Source organism: Mytilus trossulus, chromosome 3 (genome assembly GCF_036588685.1).
Source record: "Mytilus trossulus isolate FHL-02 chromosome 3, PNRI_Mtr1.1.1.hap1, whole genome shotgun sequence".
In the NCBI taxonomy this organism is placed as follows: Eukaryota; Metazoa; Mollusca; class Bivalvia; order Mytilida; family Mytilidae; genus Mytilus; species Mytilus trossulus.
Window position 1 is genome coordinate 83,752,804 of NC_086375.1, and position 17,406 is coordinate 83,770,209.

The 17,406-nt window shown below is 31.2% G+C and overlaps 1 protein-coding gene across 1 annotated transcript; it reads left to right on the forward strand.

Moving 5' to 3' along the window:
* Window positions 1-3,808: 3,808 nt before the first annotated feature.
* Window positions 3,809-12,837, forward strand: LOC134709788 (D-beta-hydroxybutyrate dehydrogenase-like). The gene is made up of 8 exons (XM_063569933.1): window positions 3,809-4,386; window positions 4,881-5,005; window positions 8,338-8,460; window positions 9,391-9,494; window positions 10,422-10,494; window positions 11,108-11,169; window positions 12,356-12,409; window positions 12,721-12,837. Exons 1-8 carry the CDS (start codon window positions 4,238-4,240, stop codon window positions 12,811-12,813), a joined length of 783 nt encoding a protein of 260 aa, XP_063426003.1. The 5' UTR covers window positions 3,809-4,237; the 3' UTR covers window positions 12,814-12,837.
* Window positions 12,838-17,406: the final 4,569 nt, after the last annotated feature.

Genomic DNA, 17,406 nt, shown 5'->3' on the forward strand with positions numbered 1-17,406 from the left:
GTTCTACAGTCCTAACTGATTTAGTCAGTTCTGTTGACAGTTCTACGGTTAGAACTGATTTGGACAGTTTTACCTAGAACTGATTTGGACAGTTTTACCTAGAACTGATTTAGACAGTTCTACTCTAGAACTGATCCTAACAGTTATACTTAGAACTGATCTAGGGTAGAACTGTTCTAGGTAGAACTGTTCTAGGACATGTTAGAACAGTTCTATGACAGATATTCTGACAGTTCTAATGAGAGGTTAGAACTGATCTCTACTGTATGTAGACGAAACGCGCGTCTGGCGTACTAAATTATAATCCTGGTACCTTTGATAACTATTTGCACCATTGGGTCGATGTCATTGCTGGTGGACGTTTCGTCCCCGAGGGTATCACCAGCCCAGTAGTCAACACTTCGGTGTTGACATGAATGTCAATCATGTGGTCATTTTTATAAATTTCCTTTTTATAAAACTTTGAATTTTTCGAAAAACTAAGGATTTTCTTATCCTAGGCATAGATTACCTTAGACGTATTTGGCACAACTTTTTTGAATTTTGCATTTTAAATGCTCTTCAACTTTGTTCTTGTTTGACTTTATAAATATTTCGATATGGGCGTCACTAATGATTCTTATGTAGACGAAACGCACGTCAGACGTACTAAATTATAATCCTGGTACCTTTGAGAACTATTAAAAAAAATTATCCTCGTTGGTAAAATTATTTTCATATTTGATTTATAAACAATTTGAACGACTTTTAAAATTTACATATCTCATATAAATTTATGTGTAATTGTTTAAAGTAGACAAATGAGATATATGGTGCCATGTACCATGTTCACTTCATAATTGTTGCGTACTTATAGTTTGCACTATTCTAAGTACATATATAATGATTATGCAATATTTGAAGCATAGGGAGCAACGCAATATTTACAGCATTTAAAACAAAGGATTCCCAGCTACCTGAAGTTATTTATGTTATAGAGAATCAAAATCTCAAACAACATATATATTTTGTAGAACATGTAGACAACTCTGTATATGTAGAGATATCTTACACATACATTTTTTATCTGGATTTTTATAAAGGCAATTGTGAAGGGACTGACCTTAAATCAAAATCGTCAAATTAAAAGATATTAGCAGACTAAAATCAGTAAAAGAGGGACTAAAGATACCGAAGGGACAGTCAAACTCATAAATCTAAAACACCGCCATGGCTAAAACTGAAAAAGACAAACAGACAAACAATAGTACACATGACACAACATAGAAAATTAAAGAATAATTACATTAGATGTATGTTTCATTATAATACTTTATTTTGATTGGCTAACGGCACATCACTTGTTATTCCGTAAACAATTGCATCACTCAATAAAACTTTTCATTCATGATAGCACGTGGTCCCACAATAAAGTGTACAGGTGAATAATATACAAAATTTATAAAATTCGTGTTATCATGATCATAGCTAAAAAATGTAATTATAAGTATTGAATCCTTCTTTTTGTAACTTTATAGGGTTGTAAAAGCGTTGACCGTGCGCACATTTTTAGTATGAAGCGCTTCCGCGCTTCATACAAAATGTACTTCGGTCAACGCTTTTACACCCCAATAAATTTACAAAAAGAAGCATTCAATTCTTAAATAAACAACACGAACCCCACCAAAAAAACTAGGGTGATCAAAGTAACAAATGTGTCGTCTGCTTCAAACACTCGGAGTAAAACTGTAGTATATTTTGGAAAAGTGCTTTTGCTTTGTGCTGTTTTATCTTTATATATCACGTTCCTTTATAAATTATTAACTGCAATGGACGTACGAGTACTTTTTACACACAGAATTTTGTAGGACATTTTCTCATGTAATCACATCTTATTTAGTGGTTTCTCAAAGGAAAAAATGTTTTGATATTTCAACTTAATTACTTTATACAGATACATTCAGATCAGTGTATGCTTTATTCGTGCAAATTCTGGAGGGAGGGTGAAATATTTCAACACTCTCACATCTGTCCAAAAATTAACAAAGAAGCTTAAAACAAGCCCTTTCAATAAGAAATAAAAAGAAAAAAACATACCATAGCCTAGTAAGGAGTAAGTTGTCTCATTTGGGGAAAAATATATTGTTAATATACCATATTTTAACAGAACTTTTCGTATACTGTAAGGCACCTGTTTGAGAATAATTTAGAACATTTTATTGTTTTGATAAATCGTATATTATATATACATGTATATATGGATTTTTACTATCATGATAGCGATATAGAATTTAAATCTTTATATAGTAGTTCTTCATAAAAATAAGTAGATGTGGTATGATTGCCAATGAGACAACTATCCACCAAAGTTCAAATGACAGAAGCAATGATAGGCTATTATACCACCTCAACAACGAGAATAATACATACCGTATAGGTTGCTATAAAAATCCAGACATGAAAAATCTGAAACAATTTAATTGGGAAAGTTTACAAAAAAATTTATGCAAACCAAATATGACAGACATGAACCAACGACAATCACTGAGCAATGGGCTTCGGACTTGGGACAGGCACATAGTGAATGTAGCGGGATAAACATGGCAAACAACAACGTGTTATATTATTTTCCTCAGGGGTACCGATTTTCATTCCCGTTTTCGTCTGTCATTACCCGGTCTAAAAAGTTAGATATATATATACATGTAACACTCCTTTAAAATAACCCCAAACAATATTATCTTCGTTGATTCATCGTTACAAATTTATTATTAAGCAATAATGCATAAAGGGAATATATATTATAAATATATCATTACATGCTCAAGGACTATTCATAACATATTGATCAATATCTCATAAAGCATTACTAAATAATAAATCTGTTAGTTTTGGATGATATAGTAAATACTCAAACAAATAGACAGCCTGCAAACATAAAACAAATATACTTCTTTAAATACATATACATACTGTTAAAACTTGAAGTCCAAAATGCACTTTTGTTTTTTACAAAAGTATATATATGATGGTGTACTTTAAAAACATAGTTCAAAAACATAGTTACGACAAGAACCAAATAATCTAGCTGTTTTCCTTAAGAGTTTACATAAGTTGTTTGAACTGAAAGTAAAAATCACATTTAGGATTTAAAACAGTCTAGAACTGTCACTGAATAAAAAAACAACTTTAAGATATTTTTAAAATTTAAATGTATTGAATTGAATTTGATTTCATGATTTGAAATATCTCTTCTTCTAAGAGTAAAGCAATCATACGGTTTGTGTGTACTATGTCAAAAGAGAAAAGCTTACACCTGAGAATAACTAAGAAGAAAATCGAAGGAAAACACGAGAACCCACGACAAAAAATCCCGCAGCAAAAAAATTACGCATCAGGCTTAGAAACCCCTGCTTTACTTGTTGAACCACCTTGTTTATTGTAGCAAATAAATCCCATTTGTTAGTCACATACGATGAAAAAAGGACATGTTTACTGATATGATCCTTGTCTTTTTCGTCAATAGATATTCACTAATAGCATACGTCTTCAATGATTCTTTCAGTTTTTAAATTCTTTTTATCAACTATCTTTCATCTAGCCTTACATGTATATAGGCCCTATATGTATATAGTAATCTTCGGATCTGTTCGCACATACATTGTATCTCAAACAGATAATGAATATTTTAAACGTGATTTTAAATAAATAAGATAGAGGATAATTTTCGAATGAACTAATGAGGTAAATCGTATAAATAGTTTATATAGTTCTTATGCACTATATAGTGACATCGTACTAAATAAAATAATCTGCTGTTATTTATATCAGTCCAGGATTATAAAGTAAACGTTTAGGAAAAATATTTCCTAATGCAAATTCTTCTACTTAACAAACTTGATAATGAAAGATATTAAACAGACTTCGTATATGTTTATTTACATATAATATACAGATTGATACGACGATATCATCATAAGCTGAGCTGAATTTATATCTGAATTTTAAATAAGATGTTTTTGATAATAAATGCGAACTGGTAAACTTTTTTTTACAATTATGCAATGTAATCTAGATTTCAAACAGAAGTATTTTTATTGTAAAGACAGAGAATTGCGAAACCGATTTCTTGACTGAAATTAACAATATTAAAATATTCAGATCTGCTGTTTTGTTTTAGAAAAGCCATCCTCATAGATTGCGTTGTGTATTCAATGTTTTTGCAATAGTTTTGCTGTAGGAAACATTGTCATCTATTATGGAAGGAAAAGTCGCTGTAGTAACAGGATCAACCACTGGCATAGGACTCGGCATCGCTCGGCATTTAGCTAATCTTGGATGCAATGTTATTCTCACGGGATTAGGAGGCGCAACTTTGATAGATGGTTTAGTAGAGGAGTTCACTAGGTAAATAAGAAAATAAATTATAACCTCAATGTATTTGTGACTCGGTAGTGCAACTTTGATAGAAGATTTATTGTTTTGATCTTAACTATCGACCGAAATGCTGCTCAATTATTTTTACATATCGTTTTACTACGTTGTGTCATGTTTACTATTGTTTGTCTGTTTGTCTTTTTCATTTTTAGCAATGGCGTTGTCAGTTTGTTTTAGATTTATGAGTTTGACTGTCCCTTTGGTATCTTTCGTCCCTCTTTTACTGTATGTAAACGAAAAATAAATAATATGGAAAATCCATTCATGACACAAAAACAGTGAATGCACAACAACCAAAAAAAACGAAGGAACCTGTTACAGTAATTAATAATCTTTTTATAACATTAAACAACACACATTTTTTCAATAAGATAGTATCTTATGCTCATTATTTCAATTTTTATATTTCCTCTATTTTTTTGGCGTTTACAATATATAACTATCTGAATGATACATGATTACAGAAAATATGCTGGCAAAACATATTTTGTTGCATGTGATTTGACGAAAGAGGATGAAATCAATACATTCTGCTCGAACATTTGTAGCATCTTTCCAGAGGGTATAGATATTCTGGTAAATAATGCAGGTAAGTGCATGTATATGAAAATAACTTTTTATACGCCCGTCAAAATTTTGACGGGACGTATTATGGTATACAAATATCCGGCATAAACATGCCGCACCCTAACTTGAGAACCACTTATCAAAATTTCATGAAACTTAATATTGTTGTTTTTTATGATGGTCAAATGATCTGTATACTTTTTGGTGAAAATTATAAATTAAATCGTTTTGAGTTACAGAACTTTGTAACTAAAACAAGAGTGTATTTTCCCCATGCCGCGCCGTATTTAAAAAACGATTTATGATAATTGATTAAAACTTTACAAACTTCTCAGTATTATTAATCTTCATATCTGTATACTTTTTGTTGATGATTCAATATTTTATATTTGAGTTATTGAGTATTTTGTAAAATAAAGGGGGCAGGTTTTTTAAATGTCGTGTCGTATCTCAAAACCAATTTATGATTATTGCTTAAAACTTTACACACTTCTAAGTTATATTAATCTAAAGATCTGTATACTTTTTGTTTTTGATTCTAAATTTTATTTTAGAGATATTGAGTTTTGTTGTTAAAAATGGTGTGTTTTCACATGTCATGCTGTATCTCAGAAACTATTTATGATTATTGCATAAAACAACGGGCGCATCATACGCTCATGGCGCAGCTGTTTATTTTTAAATAGCGAACGTTATGTGAAAGATTTTGTTTTAAAAACATAAACATGTCTTAGTGATGCCACCAATCAGATGTTTCTGTATAATAACAGATGTAGAGCTGAAGACTTTCTTTGGGATATCATGTCTGGGAAACACAAAAATGGCCCGCAGATTCAAAGTGTTACTTTAAAATACACAAAGTTGAGCATTGGAGCACTGGTGTTTATAATTGCTCTCTGTATGAGGAGTCATCCGGAAACGCTATTCACATCTTATGAAAGTTTATACTCCGAAAAAGACTAAGTTCAATTATCTTCCCAAAAAAGCAAACAGTAATAAAAAAACGAATCCTGACCACATGGACAACTTCAATATATTGTAACAGTCTGCAAAGAAGAAACTTCCTATCATTCAAATTGTAGGAGGAGTTATCCTGAAACGCTTAATTTAAATTGCAGCTATTAAGTATACCATTCCAATGATTCCTGACTTGGGACAGGCACATACATACATAATGTGGCGGGGTTAAACATGTTAGCGGGATCCCAACCCTCCCCGAACCTGGGACAGTGGTATATCAGAACAACATAAGAACGAACTATAAAGATCAGTTGAAAAAGGCTTAACTCATCAAATGGACAAAAATACAAGTATCTGTAGTTTTGATACAATTGAAGTTTGAAAAGTTTGTACAAAAATGGCCACAGAAGGGCTCATAAACCTTACTGCAACTTTTAAGCACCGCATTTAGGCTATTTTGTGGCAGCCAGTTTTAATTGATGGAGGGAGCCGGAGTGCCCGGACCTTCGATAGGACAACTGACGATACTAGGCAATTTAGATTGGAGTCGAGTGCACCTGCACAAGTGGGGTTCGAACTCACAACCTCAGTGTTGAATGGCTAGTGATCACAGAAGTAACTACTCAGACCACTCAACCACCGAGAGCCCTTACAATATCGTATCTATATCCCTTCTAAATAAGAATATTAAATGATTTGTTTTTAACTTTTAAGGTGAATGCCGACATTTTTGTGCTTTGTAAAAAAACATGAACGTATAAGATGTCTGCATGTTGATTTATACTAACAAACGATGTCCTTGTAACGATGATAACATTGAGTACATGTTTTGACAACTAAATAATTTGTGATATCGAAAACCCTGGTGTAATAATTTTTCAGTAATCATATATTTATTTTGCTAACATTGTTACATACACGAGCTAATAAACTAATAGGTCGGTGTGAGCCAAGACTCCCTGTTGAAGGCCGTACATTAACCTATAATAGTTTCCTTTTTTAAAATTGTTATTTGGATGGAGAGTTGTCTCATTGGCACTCACACCACATCTTCCTATATCTATATAATTTGAGTTACACGAATACCATAAGATGGTGACAACGGAACTTCGCCATCTAATTATGGATAACTAACAATTGGAAATGAAAAATCATCTCTTTTATCATAAATGTTGGTAAAAAGCTTCCCGTTATTAATTATATAGATATCAAGATCCAGAAAAGGGTAGTGTTCATTGTCAGTATAAGGTTTAATTAAAGTTAGTTCAAATGGACAAATATCTGTAGTGTACATACTGAAATCGTCGTTATTGAGAGCAAACAAACCATCATATATCTAAAAGTATTATTATTTGTTTGTATCAGCTATTGTTTCGATGGGTGTTTGGTAATTTTCTTCCGTTGTTTATCTGTGGTCTGGTAATACTATCGCGTTGCTCAACTATAAGTGATAGTTGAATTTGATCGAAGTGTTCTATGTAATGTTTTATGTATTTTGGCGTTTGTCTTGAATGCAGGTCAATGTTTCTGTTGTTTTCCCTTTTATAGTTGATCTTTTCTTCTCTGTTTGAGATTGTAACCTAGATTTTTTTAATTCTTAATTGAATGATTACTTTCGAACAGCGACATACACCTGTTGCCTTTATTTTTGTACTATTATTTGTCTTTTGGTGATTTTTTTTTACCGTATATTATCAGGGGGGATGCAAAATTAAAATTTCGCGTGTCCTTGATCGTGACATTACCTATTGCATCTTTCGCATACTTAAAAACAACACGACTGTCATGTGTGGGTATGATCTGTGAACCCTTCTTGAGTACATGAGTTCATACTTAAAAAAAGTACTTATTGGTTTCGTTTTAAATTTATTATTCATCAAATATAATGTATGTTTTACCTGATGATATCAATACCAGGACTACAACTTGTACAGAAGGATATAATTAGCAGTCTGGCGCATGTGAAGTCGCTATAACTTTCAATGCATTTTCTCAGGTTTACTGTACATGTTAACAATATGATCGTGAGATTTCCTTTTCCTTTTTTTTTTAATCCTGGTGTTTCCCTTTCTTTTTCATTTTAGAAGGGTTATATTACTTTCTAACCATTTTATTTTCTGTTATTTCTTCTATCCTCGAAATATTCATTCGAAGCATTCATCTGACATTCGTGCGATTCGCATCGTTTTTGTTTTATCCTCATTTGAATCTTCTGAATGTGATAAAATTTTTTGAATATCCTTAGACTACTGTTGTTTCTAATTCCCTTGACTAAACATAAATATCTACGGTGCACATATTGTTATTCATATCCCGAAATTCAATATTAAAAACAGACTTTTGCTTCTTTAACGTTAAACATTCTATAACAATAGATCTTTATTTTGTCCTTAGGAATCCAGTTTACAGCAAGCATAGAAAACTATCCACTAGATACATGGAACAATATGATGGCTGTTGGCCTGACGGCTCCCTTCTTGTTGATACAAGAGTTCTTACCAAAAATGAAGAAAAAAGGTAATGTGCTCATTAAAATATCATATCAGAAGTGGATCATGAGTGTTTATCAAGTGTCGATAGAGTATGTTTTAGTTATCTCGCTTTACCTGTGACGAAGAAGATCAGTATACAGTTTTCCTGATTTTATTTAATGATCAGAAAGGGAACGGTTAAGATGTTTAAAGATGAATAGAGCAAGTATATTTGAAATTTGGATGGACTGCATGATAATATTAGTGCAAATACTGTACGAAATATTATGCACGAGAACAAATATGCAGTTACAGAATAAAAAGCAAAGAATATATGAAGCACCTTCAATACGTGAACACCTGACCACACTAACATGTTTTCAGTCTATAATTATCGCACACGACAAACTATATAAACGCAATAGTTAAGACTATGGTGACCATACACAAAATTATTTGTTGATTTCTATAAACATTTTAGCGTTAGGTTAATACTCAAGTTGGATTGAAGTAAAACGGTTGAGGGACATACAGTTATTGGCTCGAGCGTTTTTGATGAAGGGGAATCCAGAAAAATGTGGACGCACGCAATTAATAATGTGTTGTTTTCGTGTATTTTATCAACAATTGCAATTATGTTATTTTGCAATTTAAAAGAAAAAGTGGTTTATATGTTTATATGTTTAATGATTGTATATAAATTACCTTTATATGTTTTCTGTCAATATTTTTTCATCAGTTTCTCTTTACATTTTTTGCGTGTTTTATGTATAAGCTGGAATTAACCTTTTATATAGGTCGATTTATCCTATATGTTTAATACGTGGATATATATTTATTTTATGTATGTGTTTTAATCAGTCTCTCGTAACTCTTTTTAAAGTGGCTTATGCATACGCTGTTGTTTATATATCTATATGTTTTAGATGTATGTACATAATGTGAGACTTGATAAAGTATTTGTCTTGCATTATAGGATGGGGAAGAATTGTAAACATGGCATCCATGATGGGTATTATAAGTGGACCAGAACTGGCTGCCTACAGTGCCTGTAAATCAGCATTAATTGGACTAACAAAAGTATGTGCTTCTGTTTTGTTCGACAACAATTATATTAATAGCAGACGATTGATTGGTTAATGAACCGTTAATAATTTTTTACAACATTAGCTAGGGCGACGCCTTTGATACATTTTTTTAACAAAAATATTAATATATATCATGAATAAAAAATATCAGACAAGGCATACATTTAAGCAAAAATCTTTTACCAAGGTTTAAGGTAAAACACTAATATAAGGGGAATCACAATAAACACAAATATCATTTAATTATTCTTGAATAACTTAAATCTGATGTCAAATAACTCAAAGAAAATAGCGATACAATTAATCTATAGCTAGCCTACCTAAAGTCATATGAAACTGCAAATAAAAAATAAAAAAATGCATATGTTTTTTGCTACTGTATGTAAATGGCTAGTTTTTATTATAAAACTTATGTACATATACTGTTTTTCTCAAGACAATTCTACATTTTGTCCAAGTTTAGAAGATTTGTTTAATTGCTTGTTTCTAGCCGACATGTTTTCCGTATTCAGCCTGATCTTTCTCGTAAAAACCGATGATTAGAATACGCAAGTTCGAAAGGAAAACCAAACGTAATCATCGCTCCGTCATTAAGATAAACTATATCTTATTGTACATGTTATACACGTGCTACCCGAATATCCATGCTTCTTTGTTGATTGTTTTCAAACGGGTACCAATTTTTATACTTCGGCTTTAAAACACGACCATCAATTAACTGCCATATTTTTATAACAACACAAATTGATTGATTTTCACTACATTTATACGACTTTATGCGAAAAAGATTATAAAATCGTGCGCAAAAGACTTAGTGTGCTGATATATGTATGTATTGGTTTAATAATTGGATTAACCTAATTTTTCACCGGTTACTCGTTTTATATGACTTTGATAAAATGATATATTATATCATTAGGGTGTTGCACTAGAAGCTGCCCGGCACGGTGTTACATGTAATGTAGTTTGTCCAGGCTATTCTGATGCACCAAGTAAGTTATGTAGGTTTTGTATTGTCAATACTTGTTTTTTTTTATACATATATGCCTTATTTTAAATTAAATAATTATAAAAATGTACCGTCTTATTCCAAGATTATATAGTAGACACTGAATTCTTAAACATAGCACACAGTGTGGACACCTCTTGTAGTCTCTTGAGCGTATTCCCCATTTTCAATATCAATTTTACTTTCTTTAAAAGTGTTTTATATGTTACATGATTAAATAGTGTTTCAAAATAGCAAGTGCATCAAATGTAAAGAATAGTTGAAAGAAGGTACAAAGCAGAAAAATCCTAAAAAAAACCGACAAAAGAACGAAGACTATTTGTAAGCATTCCGTTGCTAAAGAAATGAGACATTAAAACTACATTTAAAAACAAACATAACAAAACGTTTCTATCGATTATCTAAGAAGCATTTTAAATTATTTACAGCCTGGGAAGAATATCAATTTGAGCAATTAATACCGTCATGAAAAAAATTAATTATGTTCAAGGTTTTATTAGAAAATGTATGAACTGTAGAATAATTCTTCTCCAAACATAACATAATTATTTTTAATATTTACTGTTATGTTCTAACAAATTCGCTTTCTATTGTAGTATTTTATCACAAAATAGAAAAACATGCAGCTGCCAATTCTCTGTCTTTTGATTGTGCTAAGGTAAATTGAATAAAATTGCAATATTAAACAGTCATCACTATGAGTCGGCATGCAATTTTAATTTTCCCCCATATTTCTGTTAGTTTATTGCGTATGAAACGAAACTCATTTGAAGGCTTAAGATTTATACGCCTAGGTATAGATTGCTTTAATTTAAATTTTGGCACTTCTTCTAGGAATTGTTGTTTTTTTAAGCTCTTCAACTTTCTACATGTATTTGATATGACTTTTCCACTGGTTTGATTCGTGCATCACTGATACGTCCTTTGTAGCTTTATCAAAATACATGTCGCAACCGACTCTCAATTATTAAACATTTTATTTGAAATTCACCCTAAGAGTTATCCGGCCTTGATTTCAAACACGATTGATACGACGTCTTCATTTACTGATGAAACAAACCTGTGTGTATAATTTTTTTTTTTAACCTTTGGAAGGCTATTATTAGTTTGTTTCTCTGTCCTATATTTTCTCCCATTTATCTGTTTATTTATTGTAACCCTGTCGTGTAATATTGTAATTTTAATGTTATAGTAAACACTGCCATTAAAGCGGGAGGTTTATCATGCCACAAAACCAGGTTCAACCCACCATTTTTTCATAAAATGCCCTGTATCAAGGCAGGAAAAAACATAATAGTTCGTTTCTCTGTGTGTTACGTTTCGGTGTTGTGTCTCTGTTGTGTCGTAGTTCTCTTATATTTGATCAGTTTCCCTCAGTTTTAGCTTGTTTTTCCGGATTTGTTTTTTTCTTTATTGATTTATGAATTTTGAACAGCGGTTTACTACTGTTTCCTTTATTTATACGAAATCTTGAGCTGATATGAACAAAAGTAGAGGTAGTGTATACATCAACGAGACAGCAACAAAACCATACACACACTAAATGGCCGTGAACTAGAGTTTAAAAAATAAAATATTCACAGTTTTACACCTAAATGTTCAGCTTGCCGTGGATGTGATTCAAGAAAGTCGAACAATAAGTCAGAATTGTTAAAGTTATGACCATTCATTGCGGTTTCTGAAATATAACAAGTCGAGAGTTGGTTTCTTAGGTTTTATAGATTTCCTCCGCTTAAGCTTTATTTATCCGTGACATCTGCTTTTTATACAAAATTAGATCTTTAACTTTCTATCTGTTAGTTACTGTTAGGTTGTCTGACTTATCTCTGAAAGTTGTATTACAGGGAGAACTGTTTAGTACACTTAATCCACACAAGAAACCAATAACAGTACAAGAGGTAAGGTCTTATAATTCACTCTCAACATTTTTTCAGAAATTTGTTCAATCGAATTTCTAACTACAAAATTGACTATGCTTTGAGGTCATTCTTGGTCGTTTGGCTCTTCCTGTTTATAAGTTTCATACATTTCTGACTTTCAAATGTTTTGATTTGAGTCTTCTCAATGAAGGTAATTTTCGAAAAATACTTCGATCAAACTAAGATGTTCAACATTTTCGTTCTTGTTTTTTTTTTTATACTATACTGATTTTCCATTTCCATTTTTCTTTTTATCTTGATCAACAATCATTTTGTATTACATATTTTAGATTGCTGAGCTGGTATCGTTTCTTTGTACTTCCGGTGCTGACAGTATGACATGTTCCCCAATACTAATGGATGCTGGAAATACAATTAAATAAATCAAAACGATTCAGTTTGGTCATTACAGTTATTTTTAAAGTTGAAATAAAAAAATCCTGTATGGTATTTGATTCTAAACAATAAAAGCAGAAAAGGTCTTGAATTTGAAAACAAAAGGCTACTCTATGTGTGAGATTATTGGATTCATCACAATTGTAAAATTAATGTTCACTGCCGAACAGAAGAAGAAATTGTACAAGGTGACAACATACAGAATGAACAAGCAGGAGCCTGTAATTCAGTGGTTTCCTTTGGATCGTGTCTATTATTTTTGTTTTTCCGTATATTGTTTAGATTTCTCGTTTTCATGGTTTAAAATATTGTCATATCGAGGCGTTTGATACGTGTAGCTGTCTATACGAAGGTAAAACAAGGGTCCGTGGACAGATCCTTGAAAAAAACATGCTCAATTTTATATAGATTAGACCGTTGGTTTTCCCGTTTGAATGGTTTTTCACTAGTAATTTTGGGGCCCTTTATAGCTCTTTGTTCGGTGTGAGCCAATGCTCCGTGTTGAAGGCCGTACATTGATCTATAATGGTTTAATTTAACAACTTGTTATTTGGATGGAGAGTTGTCTAATTGACACTCACACCACATCTGCCTATATCTATCAACTGTGTGTTTCATTCCTATAGCTTTTATACCAGTTCAATTCACACTTTAAGCCTTCATTTTATGTATAATATAAATAAGAAGATGTGGTTCGGATGGTAATGAGAGACCATGAGACAACTTTCAAAATATTAAAGGTTCAGATGGTTTAGTATTCTATATACTATCCAAATGCCACAATCACTGTAGAATCTCATTAAAATTTAATTGCGTGATTTAAAAAAACAAACATAGGTTATAACCTTGATATATAGAGTGGTATTAAACAATAAACAATTGTTATTTATTTTAGGTCATTTTAGGGACAACTAATAAAAGTAACTAATAATCAGGTGTTAAGGTCAAATTGAGAGTCTGCCAGGGTCAGATAAGTTCAGACGTAAATTTGTCAGATTTTGTTAAAGTTATCTATTTCATAGTAAATATAAGAAGATGCAGTATGGGTGGCAATAAGACAACTCTCCAGTCCAAGTCACAATGTGTAAAAGGAACCCATTATAGGCCAAAGAACAGCCTTCAAGACGTAGCATTGGCTATCCCCAAACAGAAAGTGCTCCACAATGACTTGTGAAAAGGAATCAAACAGGAAAACCAAAAATCTACTCTATATAAAAAGAGGAAAGAAAACCACATATGATACACATCAACAAACAACTTTCACTGAACAACACAGTTTCCTACTTGAAGACCATATACTAGTATATCGAATCCCTATATAGTAGAACGATATAGTGTGTACGATGTATAAGTATTGATCCATGTTGATTTAAACATGCGCTTATTCATGTTATACATGTTTCTGTGGCGTTGAATAAGAGAGCAGAGGGAATAAATCAGTTATTAGTGATAACAGCTTTTACAAATTACAGAACAATTTTATTCTTATTTTAATCATAACAATAAAAAATATATGAAGTAAAAACCCTAAATAAGACGATATGTATCTGTGCGTACAGCATGATTTTCGGTTAAACCCTCATAGTATTAATTTATCAAATTTAAACGGTTCAAAAAGTTCACAAAATGTTCTTCAACAATGAGCTTTATTGTTCATGCCAAAGTTTTTTTTTCTCACTTAACACATATTAAACATAAATATAAAATAATCGTAATGATTGTTATTCTCACCAATAGTGTATCTATTAAGTAAACATACTGATATTTTTTTTATACGGCAACGTATCTTATCTAGTATCAAATATTAAGTAGCATGTTTTTTAAATATTTTTGAATAGTTTTGTGTCATTGGTATCTATCAATCCATTGACTTTGACGTAATGAACGACCATATGTTTTATTTTATGTATCTTTTTTATGAATGCTAGTATTAAAAGGTTGATATCTTTATTATAAGTCTTTCAAAAGCTACAACCATATGAACCTTGTACGGCTTACACCTTTATGTGATATTTTTTGTTACTATTTGAACATTTGCATTTGACATATCTCATGCAATAAGAATAACCTGGCCTAAAGTAAGGTACACATTATGTTATAACCTTCTAGGTTAAAATCTGTTGAATTTAGTTAATATTAAGACAAAGCAAAATTTTTGATAACATAAAAGTTGTAAACTCGTCAGCATGGTTTTATTATTAAGTTTTACTAAAACACATAAATGTAACATAAAAATGTCAGGAGGAGTTCCATGGAAGCCCGTGTCTCGATGTCCGATGTTTTTGTTTTAGTGTAATATTGACTTTAATAAGTGAGTCAAGTTTACAGTAATATACAGAATTGTAAAAAAAGTGTTCTTTTTGGTCTTGAAGCTACATAGCAATCCATGAATGTTTAAAGATTTATCATGTTATTTGCTTTTATCCCAGCTTGGCTTTAAATCTTAACAGTAAAATATGGCCTTCTATCACAAAATACTAAAAATGAGAAAAAATTTCAAAGACAAAATTGAGGATGGAAATGGGGAATGTGTCTAAAAATTAAATCACAAAAATACGGAACTCAGAGGAAAATCTAAGAGACAAGAAACCGACAATGAAGCAGAAAACAGCCGAAGACCACCAAAGAGTCTTCAACACAGTGAGAAAAATCCCTTAAGCTAGCCCATAAACAAAATGTGTACTTGTTCAGATAAAATGGACGCACACTAAATTCCAAAACTTTGCTTCAAAGTTTGCTTCCAAGTTTTTCTCTTTATCGTTTACATAACAAGTAAAAATATAAAAATACTAAACTCCGAGGAAAATTCAAAAAGGAAAGTCCCAAATCAAATGGCAAAATCAAAAGTTCAAACACATCAAACGAATGGATAACAACTGTCATATTCCTGACTTGGTACATGCATTTTCTTCTGTAGAAAATGGTGGATTGAACCTAGTGTTATAGCTAGCTAAACCTCTCACTTGTATGACAGTCGCATCAAATTCCATTATAAAGTCAACGATGCGTGAACAAAACAAACAGACACAATAGGTAAAAATGTCAGAAAAAGGTGTACAACAGTCAACATTGTGTAATCATCTTAATCACTATAAAAACAACAAATTTAACGAAGAAGCACAAAAAGGCATATATCAAATTTAGCATCCGCATTTTGCATATATTATACGATTTTATGTACAAATGTATCTATGTAAAATCCACCCATAAAGAATGGAAGATTTAAGTACTGGTGTAAAATTGCTCGTTTGAAATTCGCACAGATAGACATAAACAACTTTTGTCGTTCAAAGTATGACGGGATATATAAGTACAGAGTCACGTAAAGTAGATATCACAAAAAACAGACTTAATAGTAAAAGTAATAATAATAAATAAACTAATTGTGTGGTTTAAAGTATAACGGGATACATTAAGTACAGAGTCACGTCAAATGTATATCACAAAAACAGACTTAATAGTTAAAGTAGTATAATAATCAAATGCCGGTCTTTGTAAGAATCAGGCAATTTAAGTAAAAATCAAAACATGATAAGAAAAAAACCACCGAGCTAATCATACCATTTAACTATTTAATACTAACCATTTTTGGTTATAATGATGGCAAATTACAGAGTTATCTCCTCTTATTCATTAATTTCTAATGCATTTCAACCAAACTGTATCTTTTATTACCAGAACAGAAAACAGAAATGAATGCTATTTTTGTGCAAACCTACACATTATTAACTAAAATCAATGTCAAATTGGGTGGGTGTTTTTTTTTTTGGTCATGTTTTCACCACTGCCTGATTCTCAGGCAGACTGGCACTTACTGAATAAAATAGTCTTGTCATTCAAAGTATGACACGTTACATAAGTAAAAGTAATAATAATAAATAAAATAATTTTGTCGTTCAAAGTATGATGGTATACATAAGCACTGAGTAACGTCAAATGAATATCTCAAAAAAACAGACTTAACAGTAAAAGTAATTTAATAAAGACAAATAAAAGAATACTTTAACACGTTATTAAGATGATAAACAACGTCAGTACAAAAAATCTATACTTTTAGTTATGGAGGTTTTGTATTGTCATTACACGTTTTATATACATGTATCCCTTATTTAAAATTAAACAATTATCAAAGTGCAACGGCTTATTTCAAACTAATAGACGCAAGATTCTTAAACAATACAAACAATATGGACACCTTTTGTTGTTTCTTTGACATATTCCAAATTTCCATTCTTAATTTTACCTTCTTTCAAAGTTTTATATATGTTACATAATCGATTAATTTGTATTACAAAACAGCAAGTTCACCAACTGTACAATACATTTGCAAGAACTAGACAAAACAGATTTGCATATAGAGCAGTAAAATCCCAAAGAATTGAAAAATGTCACAAAGTCAAATTGTATGCATTCCGTTGCTAAAAAAAATGAGACATTAAAACTACAATTTTTTTAATAAAATGGAAAAAGGATTCTATTAATTATCTCACAACCATCTTAAATTATTAACAACCTTCGGAAGAATATCAATTTGTGCAAATCATACAGCCATATACAGAACTAATTGTGTTCAAGGTTTC